Source organism: Solea senegalensis, linkage group LG2, assembly GCF_019176455.1.
Source record: "Solea senegalensis isolate Sse05_10M linkage group LG2, IFAPA_SoseM_1, whole genome shotgun sequence".
NCBI lineage: Eukaryota > Metazoa > Chordata > Actinopteri > Pleuronectiformes > Soleidae > Solea > Solea senegalensis.
In genome coordinates this window covers 354,784-372,500 of record NC_058022.1, presented here as the reverse complement: position 1 = coordinate 372,500, position 17,717 = coordinate 354,784, and the positions used below count along the sequence as shown (strand labels likewise).

The 17,717-nt window shown below is 44.1% G+C and overlaps 2 protein-coding genes across 2 annotated transcripts in view; both read left to right on the top strand.

The window, feature by feature from the left end:
* The window catches only part of LOC122762821, an 18,551-nt gene extending 4,975 nt beyond the window's left edge, over positions 1-13,576 (top strand). Inside the window, exons 11-24 of the mRNA XM_044017999.1 lie at positions 1,042-1,263; positions 1,351-1,485; positions 1,557-1,685; positions 5,223-5,363; positions 5,440-5,628; positions 5,713-5,896; positions 6,411-6,523; positions 6,733-6,772; positions 7,471-7,568; positions 7,641-7,798; positions 7,996-8,080; positions 8,146-8,462; positions 8,554-9,969; positions 12,707-13,576. Coding sequence (XP_043873934.1) covers positions 1,042-1,263; positions 1,351-1,485; positions 1,557-1,685; positions 5,223-5,363; positions 5,440-5,628; positions 5,713-5,896; positions 6,411-6,523; positions 6,733-6,772; positions 7,471-7,568; positions 7,641-7,798; positions 7,996-8,080; positions 8,146-8,462; positions 8,554-9,969; positions 12,707-12,884 — 3,405 coding nt within the window. The 3' untranslated portion in view covers positions 12,885-13,576. The remainder of the gene's footprint in view (positions 1-1,041; positions 1,264-1,350; positions 1,486-1,556; positions 1,686-5,222; positions 5,364-5,439; positions 5,629-5,712; positions 5,897-6,410; positions 6,524-6,732; positions 6,773-7,470; positions 7,569-7,640; positions 7,799-7,995; positions 8,081-8,145; positions 8,463-8,553; positions 9,970-12,706) is intronic.
* Positions 13,577-16,072: 2,496 nt separating this feature from the next.
* Positions 16,073-17,717, top strand: part of ttn.2 (titin, tandem duplicate 2) — a 174,516-nt gene continuing 172,871 nt past the window's right edge. Inside the window, exon 1 of the mRNA XM_044053428.1 lies at positions 16,073-16,275. The gene's annotated coding sequence lies outside the window, so the exon portion shown is untranslated. The remainder of the gene's footprint in view (positions 16,276-17,717) is intronic.

Here is a 17,717-nt window from a genome sequence, read left to right as displayed (position 1 = left end):
TCTGCTCTGAGGACGGAGAGGACAGAAAGGACGGAGGGAGAGGACAGAGGGAGAGGACATTGAGGACAGAGAAGACAGAGAATACAATGAGGACTATGTAGACGGTTTGGACTGGTATTTAGTAGCTTCATTACTTTTGTGGTGACGATTGGGCCTGGGTGGATTTTAATTAGGTTTAAGACCAAGGAGGACTGCAATTGTTGAGACCACAGAGTTCTTTTAGATTGTTCTTAGTCTTGGACTATATGGGTCCCAAGTGGGTTTGTCTGTGGTTTCCATGGTGGCCCCACCTTTGTTTGCTTCCCATGTTACTAAAACCATGCGACCTGCATCATTTGCTCTCTTCAAGTCCATGCCCACAAACCCTCATGGGTCCCACGTAGACATGCTGGCTGGGTATCTGGACTCTTTGTGTTTGACCTTTGGTTCTTCTGGATTGGTGGATTTTGGGGATGTCTTTTGTACTCAATAGCATTGGTTCTAGATCTTTGGGTCGACTGGGATTGTGACGGTCAGAATTGTTGGGTTTTTTGGAAAACGGGACAGTGAGGATTCCTGGTATTGGTAGCACTACTGGGTGTTTGGGCCCACAGGGTCTGGGACTCACTGACTCAGGGCCTCTCCATTCTCCAATCACTTAACGTGTTATTAACCCGCTTTGAGCCAGGGGTGCTTTCGGATTACACAGTTTATTCAATCAATGCATAGTAACGCACCACATTTTACGTCCAGTAACGTTAACAGCGTTGTAACGATGGGAAAAGTAATTAGTTAGATTACCCCGTTACTAAAAAAATAACGTTGTTACCAACGCTGTTCTTTTAAACGGCGTTATTCCAAACACTGGTCCACTGACATGATCTGTTCATGAGAACATGGTTCTTCTGGTTCCAGTAAAACCAAAATAAGGGTCCATGTCTGTCCCTCCTGGTGGATGTCCTCACTGGGTCACAGATGTGTTGACCTCTGTACTCAGACACAGAAACTATGAAGTGGTCTTCACCTGATGTTTGATCAGATACACGGTTTTCTTTTGTCCAGCAACTGGACATAGAGGTGGCTGACATGAAGAAGAGCTGGAAGACTGTGAGAGGAGTCCAGCAACATCTGCAGGTGAAGGAGGTGAAGGAGGTGAAGGAGGTGAAGGAGGAGGTGGAGGATCTGGCCAAGCTGCTGAAGCTCCATGAGAAGGTGAAGAGGAAGGTGGAGCAGAGTGAGTTGATCCTGGATCTGACGAGCAGCTTCCATCTCACTGTCCAACAGGTCAGTGCACTTCTATGATCAACCCTGACAGGAAGCAGGGGGGCGGAGTCACTGACTGTGCACTGCCGTTGTTTCCTCTGTGTCCAGCTGGAGGCGCTGTTATACGCTAAGCCTCCAGCTGAGCTGAGTCGAGTCAGAGAAGAACGACAGCTGATCCAGAGTCTGTTTGAGAAGCTTTCAACGCTGAAGACGCACATTTGTGCTGCTGCTGCTGCACACACTGTATGTACACACACAAACACAGTACTCTCTGGTACTGTAGAGCTGCAGTAAAGTTGTGGTTCTGGTCTCAGGTGTCAGGTTTCAGTGTGGAGCAGCTGCAGCGCCGCCTTCTGTCTCTCGAGTCTCTCTGCGCGTCGTGGTTGAACAAAGCCGTTCGTCATGAGGAGATGCTCTGCCTTCTCAATGATGACATCATCCAGGTGAGGTCACAGAGCCACAGTCGTGCTAACGTGATGATGCTAACGTGATGATACTAACGCGATCTTGCTAACATGGTGATGCTAACATGATCATGCTAACAACTGGAAAACAACAACATTAGCTGTTTGTTGTGTTTTATTTCATTTGTTGGATCAAGGATTTATTTTTGTGTTTTTTGCTTCAGTCAAAGATGTTGTGTGATGAGACGCTGGCGCCCTCTGTAGGTGAGAGTGCGTCATCACTGGTTTCTGTGGTGAGTCACTGAACAGCAGCTGCTGCAGGAATGAAAGGGAGAGAGAGAAAGAGAGAGAGAGAGAGCGAGAGAGGCTAAATAAAGGTGGTGGGTATTTCCCATCATGCACCTGGTGCTGTGTGTCAGACTCAGTGACTCACAAACTCAGCTCTGAAGAAAAGTTAAAAGTTGAGTTTTCTTTGACCCTTTGTTTTCACAGAGGCAGACATTTTGTTTTAACCCTCTTATGACATCATGAGAATAATCTGGATTCATTTAGATTCCAGATTTTAGATCACGTTCACTTTCCATATCTGTCAGTTATTTAACTGTTTACTCAGAAGATGACGTCACACACGTGGCGGTGAATCTCATCTGTGATTGGACGCTGGTTCCTCTGAAGTCCGAGAACATGAGATTAAAGCTCTGCTTCTCTGCTTTCATGTATTCATTCATCCATCTTCTACCACTGTATCCCCCACCTGAGGGCCACAGGGGGCGCTGTGCTCATCTCAGCTGACATAGGGAGAGAGGCGGAGTCACAGCCTGACTGACAGATCTAGATATGACAAACAGTCCAGGAGTAATGGTAATGAGATGATTGCATGACGACAGGACGGTCACACTACGGTCACATGACGGTCACATGACGGTCACAGGAGGACAGGACGGTCACATGACGGTCACATGATGGCAGGACGGTCACAGAAGAGTTAGAAACAACAAAAAAACAGTGAAAATATATAAATCAGTTAATAAAAAACCACATTTTCATTTAATTTCAACAAAATTGTATCAACACTCGCATATTAACTTGTGAAAGTGCGACCACATGAACTTGGAGGTTGTCATTTTCCAGTCCTGAGTCAGCGGTTTCAGTCGCAGCGCTCCCTGCAGTTGTAATTCCAAATCTTGAACTCGTTCAAACTCCAAAAAATAAAATGGCGGCTCCAAGTAGCAAATGTTTGCCCCCTACTAGTGTCTGTGGACATGTTTTTATGTACCTGTTCATTGAGTGGACAGCATTAGCTTGCTAGTTAGCAGAATTAGCTAGGATGCTAGGATTAACCACCAGTGTTAAGAAGTTCTGTAAACACTGGAACCAGCTGATCTGGGTTCTTATGAATGATTTACTAAATTAATCTTGTATTTGATCATTTTTTTTAAATAATCTAAACCAGTTTCTGTGATTTTTCAGCTTCTTATATGGGAATATTTTCTGGTCTCTTTGCTCCATAAAAACAAAGAAATCATTGTGGTTTGTGGACAAAAACAAGACGTTTGAGAACATCGTCATTCCCACGTTTGACAAAAGAATCCACAGATGAATCGATTTATGAAAAGAATCTTCAGTCTTAGTCAAACCATGACTCATCCAGGCTCGAGTCCTCTCCTGCAGTTAGGTGACCTTTGACCATCCCAGCTGCTGCAGGAGTAGATTCAGTGTCAGGTGTTTGTTGGTTTCTTGTGGTCCTGGTGCATCAGGATGACTGATGAGCTTCACAGACGTGAACAGGGAATAAGGATTAACTGTTCCTGCTCTGGGTTCTCAGTGCTGAGTCACCGGATGATTTAGAACTTGACCTGTTGTCAGGATCTGATTCTTAGTCTGTAAACAAACCACATACATTTAATATGGAGCTGGTTCCTCCTCCACAGCTGTAACAGCTTCCACTCTTCTTTGAAGACTTTCCTTCAGATTTTCAAGTGAATTTTTCAATGTGAATTTGTGTTCATTCATTCTGTCGAGCACTGATGAGGTCAGACACTGATGTTGGAAGAAAAGGTCTGGATCATAATCTCTGTGCCGGTTCATCCCTAAGGTTCTGGATGGGGCTAAAGGTCAGGGCTCTGTGTGGGGTCAGATAAGTTATTTCACACCAAACTCAAAGTCCACCCATGTCTTTATAGTCCTTGCTTTGACACAGTCGTGTTGGAGCAGAAAAAAAACTTCCAAAACATCTCTATACGATTGTCCTTCATTAGAGAGAAGAAGCACCTGGATTCCATGGTGAACTTTACCTGCTCGTCATAGATTGGGTCCCATCATCGGAAACGCCTGGTTCATCTGGATCAAAAACCCTGGATTCTGTTCTTCTCAACATTCACGACCTGTTCACTCTGTCATGATCTGGATTTACCTCCAAACCAAGTTTGTTCTTTTGTTTATTCAGACAAGGAGACCAGAGTGAGTACTGAATTCCACCAACAATGAAACAAGATAGCTTTTCTCCTCATGGATCTCCTGCAGCTGCTAAGGGTTATATACTACCTCAAATGAGGTATTGTAGTTCTGATACTACGTGTTAATCTCTTCAGGATCTGCTGATTGTTCTCGTATTGTCTACTGTTGGTTCTTCTCAGGTTCTCCTTCTGTGGTCTTTCTAAATCAACTTTGGTAGTTTGTGGACTGTTGTGGTGATTGTGTTTCCACACACTCTTAGTAAGTCACCTGTCGAGTGAATTGTTGGACACTTCCTGTTTTTCCTGCCACATTTGGGTAACCTTTGCTACTTTCACAATCCTCTTTCTCGCTCCTTGTCCTGGGTTTCCCCTGACGACTCAGAGGTCTGAGGTCTGCCTCCTCTGACTTCACACTCCCCTGTGTCTGTCTGCGTCTCTCAGCTGTCTTTAGCTGACAGATCAGTCACCTGACACCGCTATTCCCCCTGTCCCAACCAGAAATGTCCCGCTGGATTTAGACCCTCCTGCTCTAAAAATACCCTCAGCTAAGTCCGTCCACATGCAGCCGCGTCAATGCTGAGCTGAAGCTCGGATAAAGCTCAGATAAAGCTCGGCTAAAGCTCGGCTAAAGCTCAGCTTAAGCACGGCTAACACAGCTCTGACCTAAGATGAAGAAGATAAATAATGTTTTTTACTGTGTTAGCAGCATTAGCATGGCTTTAGCAATGGAAACTGATGACCATGAACTAGCGCTGAGCTGATTTGATACGTGGTTTGGGTCAGATGTTTTCATACAACGTTTTGACCAGAGAAATGTTAAATATGACAAATGTTTCAGTAAACACAGGCAACACGGAGTCATGTGACCTGGATGTTAGTGAGGCCACGCCTTTGGTACATGACGGGTTGTGATGTTGGTATTGAATCTTGGTCATGAAGTGATGACTCGGAGGATCCATGATGTCATTAATCTTCATTCAGAGGAGACCATAACTTTTTGGGAAATACCAAAAGTCAGTAGGGTCCACCCTCTGTGGTCCCCCGACTGTAACCCAAACCTTCTTCTTCTTCTGTGGTTTCCAGGCTCAGCTGATTGACTTCCTGTTTTGTCTCTTTTCAGCTGCGTGACTCCTTTAAGGAGCTGAAGAAGAAGTTTAGCAACCTGAAGTTTAACTACCTGAAGAGGAACGACCGAGGCAGGAACCTGAAGGTCGCGAGGAACCAGCGGCAGCAGGTGGAGATGTACGAGTACAAGCTGCAGGTAAATGTCCACCTGTCTTCTGTCCACTCTGTGTCTAGGTGTTCTTACTCCCTCTGATCCTGATCTGGTCCTGCAGGTTCTCAGGAAGCGACTGCAGGGTGTGATAGCACGGCTGGGGTCAGAGGTCAAGGAGGGGGGCGTGGCCCGGGAGACGGAAAATGCTTTGAATCAGCTGGAGAGGCAGATGGTGGAGTTTGAGCGAAGCGTCCGTGAACACCAGAAAACTCTGGACATGAGCTGCAGACTGCAGGAAGCCATGGAGGAGGTGACCTTCACTCATCAGTTCATGCGTGATCACATGATCACGTCAGCGACGCCACATTCACGCTGCGTCTTCTTCCATCAACAGTATCAGTTCTGGTGTGAGGACGCGAGTGCCACCATCGCCCGCGTGAGCAAGTTTTCCTGCGAGTGTTGCAGCACAGACGCCGTGGCTGTTCTTCACCGACAGTTTGAGAAGTTTGTGTGGCCGACGGTTCCTCAGCAGGAGGAGAGGATCGTGCAGATCACAGAGCTCGCCGTCAGACTGCACGGTGGGTGGCAACAAACACATGGAGCGGACTTTTAGCAGATTTAGCTCCTAGCTACATGGAAATGGAACGATTTGGAAAAGGTTTCAGAAAATGTTTTCATCCACAAGAAATGACTCTGAAACTCTCAACAGGCAGTTGGAGTGAATTTAGCATCAGGCTAACGTCTTGATTTTTTTCGCTGAGTCATTGTCAACCAGGCTGAAATGTCACTTAACTGTTAAACTTCACCATTCTGTGTATAACTGTATTAGCATGTATTAGCATGCTATGCTAGTAAAGTGCTACAGCCGAGTCACAAAAACACTCAAAGCAGCACAATTTCCTCCAAAAACAGAGCAAACGTGATGGATTTTGTCGAACTTATCCATGTTTTCATCTTTATTTGCAAGAACAAGTTGCTCGAATGCAAATTCTGTCAAAAACAGTGTGGATACATGCTCTTGTTTACATATTTACCTGCGTATCATGTAGACTTAGCACAGAGTTAGCATCACTTCATGTGTGTGTGTTTCAGGGGTGGAGGAGGGGCGGAGGTTCACTGAGAAGACGGTCAGTAAACACTCAGAGATGATGGCGTCCATTAAAAAGCTGAGTGATGACCTGATGCAGCTGGAGGTCAAACTGAAGGTACAGACGTCACAGACACGAAACATCCTCTAATCATCTGCAGGCTTCACACAGGCCCTTGAAATCCTGGAGTTTGTTTTGATTTGAAATTTTGAAATTTGATGCTCTTTTTAAACTGTAAATTGTCATTTTTGTCTGCGTTTAGATTCCTTTCATTAAATCTGTGTGTTTGAGTTTGTGAGTGAAAAACTGCTCTGTTGTGTTTTCAGCTGCAGAAAGATGCAGCGAAAGAAGTGAAGGAGGAGACACAGGAGAAAGAAGTGAAGGAGGAGACACAAAGAAAGAAGTGAAGAGGAGACACAAAGAAGTGAGAAAGAGGAGTGAGAAGAAGGAGGAGGAGACACAAGAGAGAAAAAAGTGGAGGAGACACAAGAGAAAGAAGGAAGGAGGAGACACAAGAGAGAAGTGAAAGAGGAGAAAAGAGAAGAGGAGTGAAGAGAGAAAGAAGAAGAGAGAAAGAAAGAAAGAGGAGACACAAAGAGAAAGAAGTGAAGGAGGAGACACAAGAGAAAGAAGTGAAAGAGGAGACACAAGAGAAAAGAGAAGAGAGAAAGAAGTGAAAGAGGAGACACGAGAGAAGAAAAGTGAAGGAGGAGACACAAGAGAAAGAAGTGAAGGAGGAGACACAAGAGAAAAGAGGAAAGAGACACAAGAGAAAGAGTGAAGAGAGGAGACACAAGAGAAAGAAGTGAAAGAGGAGACAGAGAGAAGAAGTGAAGGAGGAGACACAGAGAAAGAAGTGAAGGAGGAGACACAAGAGAAAGAAGTGAAGGAGGAGACACAAGAGAAAAGAAGTGAGGAGACAGACAAGAGAGAAGAAGTGAAGGAGGAGACACAAGAGAAAGAAGTGAAAGAGGAGACACGAGAGAAAGAAGTGAAGGAGGAGACACAAGAGAAAGAAGGGAAGGAGGAGACACAAGAGAAAGAAGTGAAGGATAAAGATAAAGATGGAGAGAAAGAGAACAAGATGAAGGAAAACCAAAAGAAGAAGAAGAAGGAGGAGGAGGAGGTTGAGAACATCAGCTCACAGGAGGCTGTTGACATGGTAACAACAATCACATGACCTGTAGATAAACATAAACATGAGATAAGATTCTTCTCTGACCTGTGATCCCAGCAGGAACTGAAGGAGACAGGCCACACCCCCGAGCTGACCACCGAGCATGATGGGAGGGAGGTTCGAGTCAAGAGGGAGACTGCGGCCAATAGGAAGCCTCCGTTCCAGAAGAGCCGCAGTCGGGAGTTTGACAGAGAGACGCTCGTCTCAGAGAACAGGTACACACACACACACACACACAAGTGGACTTTGGTGTGGGAGAGTGAGTGCTTTACAAACTCCTTGCTCAGTGGTACCACAGCCTTTTGACTTAACGGGGATTTGAACCGGCAACTTTTTGGTTATAATCCCAGTTCCCTCTCCACTTGTCCATGGGCTATAAAGATAAAGTGAAACTCTGTTGTCTCTGTTTCAGACAACACTCGGAGAGGTTCACCTCCTCCTACAGCTCCTCCCAAACCCACAGCTTCTCCTGCTCCCCGGTGGAGACCAACCGAGTGGTAAGTTCTGACGTTCAGAAAGAGTTGTTTTCGATCATCTTTTATTCATTTATTATTTTACCCAGTTTGCACCAGGAGGGGACCTGTTGGAGGCGGAGCTCCTGCTCCAGGAAGTAACGTCAGAGGATTTGTTTTTCACTGATGAGTATGAGTGTCCGTCACCTGACGACATTTCCCTCCCGCCGCTGGCAGAGACACCGGAGTCCGGGATGGTCCAGTCAGACACTGAGGAGGGCTTTTGTTTCCACAGCAACCAACAGAACCACGTCCAGTCAGGGCAGAGCGGGTCTGGTTCTGCTGCTGGTGCTGTCCAACAACACAGAGAGTCCTGCTCGACAGAGGGTTGTTCAACTCCACCTGTCACTCTTCACTGTAACACTAGGTCTGTTCATGTGGGCCCCATAAGGGTTACATTTGGGTCCGGGTTTGTCCGTGGGTTCCAGATTCAATATTTTTTCCCTGTCTTGTTACAGGTTCAGATCAGAGTCCATTTCTTTTGTCCAGAGTCCACTGACAGTTCCTGCTCCAAGTTTCCTTAGAAGCAGCCTGAGGACGGAAGAGACCACAGTCAATAAATTCTCGGACACTGCTGACCAATCCCTCACCACCGCTGAACCAGACCCAGTTCACAAGGATAATGCTACAGATAGCAGTTCCAACAAAGACGACGTTTTCCCGGAAACAGAGCCTCAGGTGATTCCAGGTAACCAGGGTAACAACACCATAAAGGTCTCGATCAAAAATGAGACCCTGCCACAGGTTGATACTGTTCCCCATCCTGCAGCACTCAGTCAGATCCACATACCTCCCAAGTCCACTTATGGTCAAGTCCAAACCTTAAATGATGTCCAAGTGGACAAGGCCCCATCACAAAGTCATAGGTTCCACAAATGTGGCACAAACTCGACTGAAACTGCGACTTTTTGTCAAGACAAAAGATTAACACAGATCTTCCCAGGCACCAAACTTCACAGTCCAGTTACCCAACAGACCTTTAAGGTTCAGACCTCCCCATCAGACACTTTCAGCAGCAGCCATGTTTCACACCTCAAAAGACCTTTATCCCAGAGTAAGACCTTTTTAAAGACTGATCAAATCCCCCAGACCAGAGGATTTGCTCCCAGCCTCACAGATTCTGCTTCCCACAAAGTTGGCAGTCTTCTGCAAGATTCTGGGCTCCTCGAGTCCTTGAAAACCAGCATGATCCTTATTCAAGACAGTCAGTCCTACACTGATTGTAGGAGTGGCCTTGATCAGAGAGAACCTTCTTCATGGACCAGCAACGAAACACCCACAGTGGACCTGCCCCAAAGCATCACCACAACGTCCTCTGTGGTTTACTGCCGGTGCTCTCCTTCAGAGAACATACCACAAAGTTGCACGTCTTCCAGGTCAAAGCAAGAAAGCTCCAGCTCCTGTGTTAGCAATGTCCAGGCCTCCCACCCTACAGAACCAAGCAGCATCAGAAGTACCCGCAGCCAACAGATCCACCCGACACTTCACTCCCATCATGAGCCTGTGACCTCCACCTGTACCCAGCAGTGTGTGCATGACCCTGGCATGACCCCCAGCAGTCCTGCCAAGCCCACAGCACACACCAAAGCTTTAGCTCAGCAGGCTAACCCGCATGTCACAACCCCTTCCTCTCTATCTCATCTACTAACTTCAGACCCAGACATTTGTTTGCCCCTGTCCATCCGAGAGGAGATCAGACTGACTCCTCAGATCCAAGGGCCTCCCCTTCCTGCTCCTCCTCTTCCCCAGGGAAAGGCCTCTAAAGCTGGCCCCTCTTGTTTCACCAGGCCCCTGTCTCGAGCCACCGTCATGGAGGGCTCTCCAGTGACGCTAGAGGTGGAGGTGACAAGACACCCAGAGCCCACGCTCACCTGGTGGGTAGCATACAACCAGCTCCACGCTAACACACAAGATTCATGAGATTAGTAAGTGATCACGACTTAAACCTTCAGCAGTTGCATCTTATCTCCACTATTTGGCAACTGGACTTTTGTAAAAATAGACACAGTTAAAGTCAGCCAGCACAATTCCCTGGTTTTATGCTAGCAGCTACCACATGCTGTTAAAGCCTTTGCAAACCAAGTGTTAGTTAGTTTTTCAAACTCACTCACCAGTTAACCTGAGCTTTTACATCCCTGAGTGAAATAACTGCACTTATTTTTCAGATGGGAACAGAACTTTCAAAATATTTCACTGATCACAAAACAAGTTCATCCCTGAATTTAACTCTCCTCTCTTCACCTACTTTTTTAAACATTCTTCACATGATGTCATCATTAAAATAATGTATTCACCTCTTCATCATGTCACACTAAGGCCGATGCTAGCTAAGCAAATCACCTGCTTAAACTCAAACAGTACATTTTAGCAACATTAGCTAACATTTTCTATGAAGTTGGACTGACGTTGACACATGACTGCTCTGTTTATTTCACTTTTATTTAGCCGTTAGTTTACAGAAACACAGATCAGTGACATAGGCTAAACGAAGTGCTGGAACAATATCTAAGACAGTGTCAAAATGCTAAGCTAGTTAGCCGTACTGTTCAGAGAAGGTGGCAGATCATTAGCTAGCTCCAGGCAGAGTAAGCTTTCATGACGACTGTTAGCCAACCATTTCCAGCTATATACGATGATTTGTGTAGAAGACATTTAAGTGATAATTCAGTTTTGGTTTTTTTGTAGTGTGCTTGAATGAGTGAATGCTAACTGTGCTGTGAGCGCCCCCTGTTCTCAGAATAAGCAGTAAAATAATGACCTCCAGCAGAAACACAAGGACAAACAAAACCATCACCTATTACATTCTACAACAGTATAAGTGGAGGAAACTGACGTTTGTGAACCACTCACTCTCCCACACCAAAGCTCATAGAGAAAACCAGTGATTTAAACATCACACACAGGAGCTGTTGATCCACAGCTGCCTCCATCACTAAGTTCAAATGTCTTATTTTAAAGGGGACATAATCAACTTTTTAACCATTTCAATACTTATATTTGGGACTCTGGAGGCCCTACCAGTCGCCAAAGTGTGGAAAAAGAATACTCAGTCATGTTTTCGTGGTCCCCCTGTGTAAGTATAGGAGATAAAATACTCCATGTTGAATTCCCTGCGCTTATGACGGCAGCATGCGCATTTCACCGCAAATGTTACCGCCCCACCAGTAAGTTTGCTTGGAGAGCTCCACCTTAGCTCCACCTTAGCTCCACCTTGTCCCTGCGAGAGTGCAGGTGAGGGAGGAAGAGCGGTATTATGTCAACACGGAGGGACAAGTGTGCTGTTGGTGGCTGCACAGTGGAGCACAGTGTTTTACAGAGGATTTTATATATGAAGCTAATGTGCCGGATAAAGTCAGCAAACGTGTGTTCGTGTGTTCGCACCACTTCACATCAGACTGCGGCCAGCGGTCGCCGTATTTAGTCAGCGACGTACAAACACACACATTGTTAAGAAAAGGTCACATAGAGGTCATAACTGACCATTCTGACACGTCCTAATTCAAAATATTTGTTCAGTACGTCCTCCATGACCGGAGCACACACTCAGTCTGATACAGTCACATACAGCAGCTGTTTATGCAGCGATCAGTGGTGGATCAGTGGTGCTGTCCCTGAGTGTTTTTAACTGATTTACAGTTGGACAGTGTTCGACTCCATCCTTATGTAGGACGTCTCTTCCTGTGACGCCACTCTCGCTGTTTTCTGCTCACGCTGTCATGTTGATATTGTCAGAGAACTAGTGGAGGGAGGGGGAGACGAATGAGGGGAGGGAACAGGAGCTGAGCGAGTGATCGCTGTAAAGAGGACAAATCAGAAACCCCCTGGAAGAAGTGGGCGTGTGTTTGCCTGTGTCTCATTTGCATATAAAGGGACCAAGCACGAAAACCGAGCGTTCTGAAAGGGGCGGGTTTAGCAGGGTTATTGAACTACTATGATTCTTCATCCTTATGGTATTTTGACCAAAGCATGTCACTGACATGTTCATTAGGACACCAGGGAACTATTTTAATGGGGGAAATAGGGTATAATATGTCCACTTTAATGAATCCGGCAGTTGAAATATTTAATTTAGACTTAACTCAGTGACACAGAGTGACCACACGAGGCAGCAGAGGACCAGCAGCTCCTGTGTTAAAATCACTAATTTTCCTGTCGGAAAAGTCCGTCTCACAGTGAGATAAAGACGTGATCATGTGACATAGAGATCGGAAGAAACTTAAACTAACATAGAGTTTATTACATGAGCCTGTGTCAGCAGCAGGGGGCGCTCACAGCACAGTCAGTGAGGTTAGACTTCATATCACCACATTTCAAAAAAACCCTGAACTTTAAAACAAACATTTAAGAGATTGTCGTCACGCTAACAAGCTACATCTTTAACATCTCCAGCTTGTTAGCGGCTACTAATGTTAGCTTGTCACATTATCATTAGCGTTTATAAGTGTGTCTTAATGTTGTGTTACTAACGTGTCGTCACTCTGCTGCCGCCTACCTTCATGTTCTTTCATTAACATTCATGTGTTGGTTCACCTCAGTGCTGAGTCTGAGTCTGGTTCTGGTTCTGACTGTGGCTCTGTGACCTCTGACCTCCTGTCATCGTGGTTACTCCAGGTGTAAAGATGGAGGCGTGGCCGAGGGCGGGGCCAGCGAAAAGCGGGCGGCTGCTCGAGGCGACTCGTCTGGTGACAGGTGGCTGTCGGAAGTATTTGACGTCATGAGCGAGGACTGGCTGACGTGGTTCGGTTCACTGTGCGTCCTCCTGTGGCTCCTGGTCCTCGTCCTTCTCTAGTGTCTCACCTTCACTACAAGAACCTGAACCAGTCCAAAACCTGGCCCTGAACCAGTCCAACACTACATTCACACTGAGAGCAGAGCTAATTTTTATAAAGAACTTTTAATTTGAATATAAAGTGTTTTTTACACAATAAATTTAACTCTGCCTCCTTAAAAAGACTCAAATTTAATAGAAAAAGTAATTCAAGTATTTTTTACATTCATTTGCTGAAAATATTTAAATTTCTCGCTGGAGCAATGATCGTGTCAAGGACGATCACGTGTAAATTAGTAATAAATCGGGACTGGATTTTTTTCAAACTTCACATTAAGTCACGTTATCCGTTATCAGTTCATGGTCGTGTTATAGCTAGGTCATGTCCACAGACACCAGTAGGGGGCAGTACTGAGGAGTTGGAATTACAACTCCGGGGGCGCTACAGTCAAAAAAACATTTACAAAAGTTATCAGGTCATCTTATGCCCGCCCCCTTGACGTCTTTGTACTTTGTGATGCAACATTGCGACGTTTGGACAAAACTCAACGATAACTGACGTACAAAACTTTGCAAAGTTTCAGCGATAACTGACGTACAAAACATCACAAAGTTTCAGCGATAACTGACGTACAAAACATCGCAAAGTTTCAGCGATAACTGACGTACAAAACATCGCAAAGTTTCAGCGATAACTGACGTACAAAACATCGCAGTTTCAGCGATAACGCGTAATTGTTTCAGCGTAAAAAAAAGTTTCGCGATAACTCGCAAAAGTTTCGATAAGCGCAAAACATCGCAACTGGCGCAAAACATGTAAAGTTTCAGCGATAACTAAAACATTGCAAAGTTTCAGCGATAATTGATGTACAAAACATCGCAAAGTTTCAGCGATAACGACGTAAAAACATCAAAGATTCAGCGATAATTGGCGTATAAAACGTTGCAAAGTTTTAGCGATAACTGACGTACAAAACATCGCAAAGTTTCAGCGATAACTGACGTACAAAACATCGCAAAGATTCAACGATAATTGACGTACAAAACATTGCAAAGTTTTAGCGATAACTGACGTACAAAACATCGCAAAGTTTCAGCGATAACTGACGCAAAAACATCGCAAAAGATTCAACGATAATTGGCGTACAAAACATTGCAAAGTTTAGTGATAACTGGACGATAAAACATCGCAAAGTTTCAGCGCAATTACGCAAACACATAAGTTTCAGCGATAAACGACAAAACATCGTAAAGATTAATTGGCGTACAAAACATTGCAAAGTTTTAGCGATAACTGCGACAAAAACATCGCAAAGTTTCAGCGATAACTGGCGTACAAAACATCGCAAAGATTCAACGATAATTGGCGACAAAACATTGCAAAGTTTTAGCGATAACTGATACAAAAACATCACAAAGTTTCAGCGAATGGCGTACAAAACAGCGCAAAGATTCAACGATAATTGCGTACAAAACATTGCAAAGTTTTAGCGTGCGCAAAAACATTGCAAAGTTTTAGCGATAACTACGCAAAACATCGCAAAGTTTCAGCGATAATTGACGTACAAAACATCGCAAGTTTTCAGCGATAACTGGTACAAAACATAAAGATTTTGAAAAAAGTTTTGAAGTTTCCTGCAAAACATCGCAAAGATTCAACGATAATTGACGTACAAAACATTGCAAAGTTTCAGCGATAACTGACGCAACAAATATTTTAACTGAAAAAAGTGAAGTTTGTGGGTTGTTCGATTCTTGTAGTGGAAACACACAATCACACACACACACACTCACACAGACATACACAAAGCATCACCATATATAAGTGTGAGATAAGTGTGAATTTAAATAAAGTTATATATGTATACACACTATATAGTGTGTATACATATATAACTTTATTCCTGGTTGTTGAATAATGTGAATAAAAAGTTTAAAAATAAAAGAGTTGTTTTGTTCAAACACCTTCTCATTTAAAAGTCATTAATTTCAGAGTAGGATTAATTTCAGACTAGGATTAAATCCTCTGATTCAAATTGTGTTCCATTTCATTATTTTAGTTCTAAGTAACTTGTTTTAAAATGAACTGTTTACTTGATCATCATTGTGTTAAAATATCACAAGTCCTGGAATAATGTTTGTTTTGTGTGAATGAAATTAAAGTTTAAAAACATAGGAATTAAAATACAATAGAAACAATAAACATGTGTTTAAAACTATAACAGTGAAGAGATAAAGTAAAGGAGTTGAAATCTGCTGAAAACAACATGTGACCCTGATGAAGGTGTGAAGACGAGCTGGTGAGTAAAGTTTATTCTATGAAGCTGTTAAAGCTCAGCTACGTAAGTGCTGTGTTTTAGCGTTGTTATCTCACTGTGACACACACACACACACACACACACAGCTGCCTCCATCACTGAGTTCAAATGTCTGATTTTGTCTCCAGTGTTTGAAACCCAACGTTCAGATTAACCTCAGTGACACACAGTCACCACACGAGGCAGCAGCAAAAATCACTGGTTTTCTCTGAGGTTTGGTGTGTGTGCGTGCGTGCGTGCGTGCGTGCGTGCATGGGTGCGTGAAAAACAATTTAACTACAAACAAACTTATTTTATCTACTTAACAAAAGACTTGTGTCACAAAATCTACGTCAGGTTAAGTCTCTTATATTTCCGTCACATGATCACGTCTTTATCTCAAACGTCTGTAAACCACTCACAGAAAACCAGTCATTGTAGCTGCTGCTCCTCTGCTGCCTCGTGTGGTCACTGTGTGTCACTGAGGTGTGTGTGTGTGCGTGCGTGTGTGTGGGTGTGGATGTGTGTAAGCGCGTGTGTGTTTGTGTGTGTGTGGATGTGCGTGTGCGTGTGTGTGTTGTGTTGTGTGTGTGTGTGTGTGTGTGTGTGCGTGTGTGTGTGTGCGTGCGTGTGTGTGTGTGTGGGAGAGTGAGACTTCAGTTTCCTGTTGGAACAAAACAAACATTTCCAAAGTGAACTTGTGTCTTAAATGCGTCCCTGTGTCTCTTGTCTCCCGCTGACAGGTGGACGACAAGGATACAAAATGGCCGCCCTCCTCTCCCATGGTTCCCTGCTGCCCCTCCTCACAGGACGGCCGGCCAATGGTGTCCTCCGCCCCCCTGTGATGTCACAGCGGTATAAAGCCCCCCTGCGAGCAGCTGCCTGCTCTGAGCAGAGTCAGCGTTCCCGGCCTGGACGCCTCGGCTCGAGGGACTGCTGTCTGTCTGTCTGTCTGTCTGTCAGGTGGACAAACAAAACTACACGGCGTCGACGGCCGGTAGTTTTGTTTTTTGTTTCCTTCGAGGCCTCGGCTCTTTCTCCTCTTGGATTTTGTAAACTTTTTTTGGTGGACTCAGAGATCAGCTGACGCAGCACGGGCATCCTTGCTCTGACAAGTAAGTGTCTCCTCAGTGTGATTGACAGCAGCTGCTTTCACGCCTGTTTCCCCCCTAACTGATCACACCTCAGTCAGAGTGGAGGAGTTTGTGATGTTTGTGTAGATGTTTGTGTAGATGTTTGTGTAGATGTTTGTGTGTGTTTGTGTGTGTTTGTGATGTTGGAGCTGAAGGTTAGCGCCGCGTCGTCCCAGAATAGCCTGTGATAACATCAGAGCGCGGCGGCGCCGGCTGATGGCTTTTTAAGGGAATCAGCAGCACAGATATCAGTTGCTCCTCCAGTTATGTGACACATGGTGGCTGTCAATCAAACTGAGGTGTGCGTGTGTGTTATTTTTAGTGTTGTTAGATAGGCCCCTCCCCCCTCCCCAGAAGAAGTGTCTCAGAGGAGGAACTTTTATTTCACAGCTGTTGCTTTACTTTGAAGGCGTGAACTCAATGAATTCAAAGCAAATGTTCACGACATTAAAGAAGAGATAATTAGTTTAAAGACAAAGGGAAAGTTAAAGGGTTCATTTACTGAGTGACGATAAAACAAACTTTTATTTCATGTCAAACATCGCAGTAAAGTCATCAGTGTGTGTGTGTGTGTATATATAATTATTATTCTTATTATTATGAATGTTTGTTCCTGTTCAAATGTTAAAGATTAAATGAAATAAGTAGAAATATTTCACTGCTGTTCTCTAATAAAAGCACTTAACACTTTACTTAAACATGAACGCAAGTCAGCACTTTAAATTTAGCTGAGTCACAGGAACAAAAGGCCTTAAATGACAAAAACTGCCTTTAAATAAAAATGTCCTTAAGACACTAAAGACCTGCATTAATAATGAAAACCTTAAATTACAAAATTAATTTAATGTTAACAAAGTAAAAAAAAAATCAATGTAAAAATGAAAAATACCTTAAATTATAAAAGCAATTGTATGTAAGATGTGATTTGATGACAAATAACACCTTAAAAGATGACTATCAGTGTTAGAAGTCCTTAAATAAAAACAGTCCTTCAATGAAAAAAGTCCTTAAATAAAAACAGTCCTTCAATGAAAAAAGTCCTTAAATAAAAACAGTCCTTCAATGAAAAAAGTCCTTAAATAAAAACAGTCCTTCAATGAAAAAAGTCCTTAAATAAAAACAGTCCTTCAATGAAAAAAGTTCTTAAATGAAAAAAGTTAAATAAACAGGCCTACCCAGACACAGTGAACCAGGATCAGGATCAGGACCAGAGACAACCTGGGACAATTGAGGACAAATAACCATTCACTTAACGGGGGCCAAAGGTCACATCTAAGACAATATAGTTTAATAAACTCATTACTGTCCCCTAGTGGACAAAGCTGTTACTTTTGTGCTTCATTGAAGGAGACAGAGGCTGGTTCTGGTTCTGGTTCTGTGTTTGAGCTGAAGATGATGCTGTTTTTAAACCTGCTGCCGTTTGT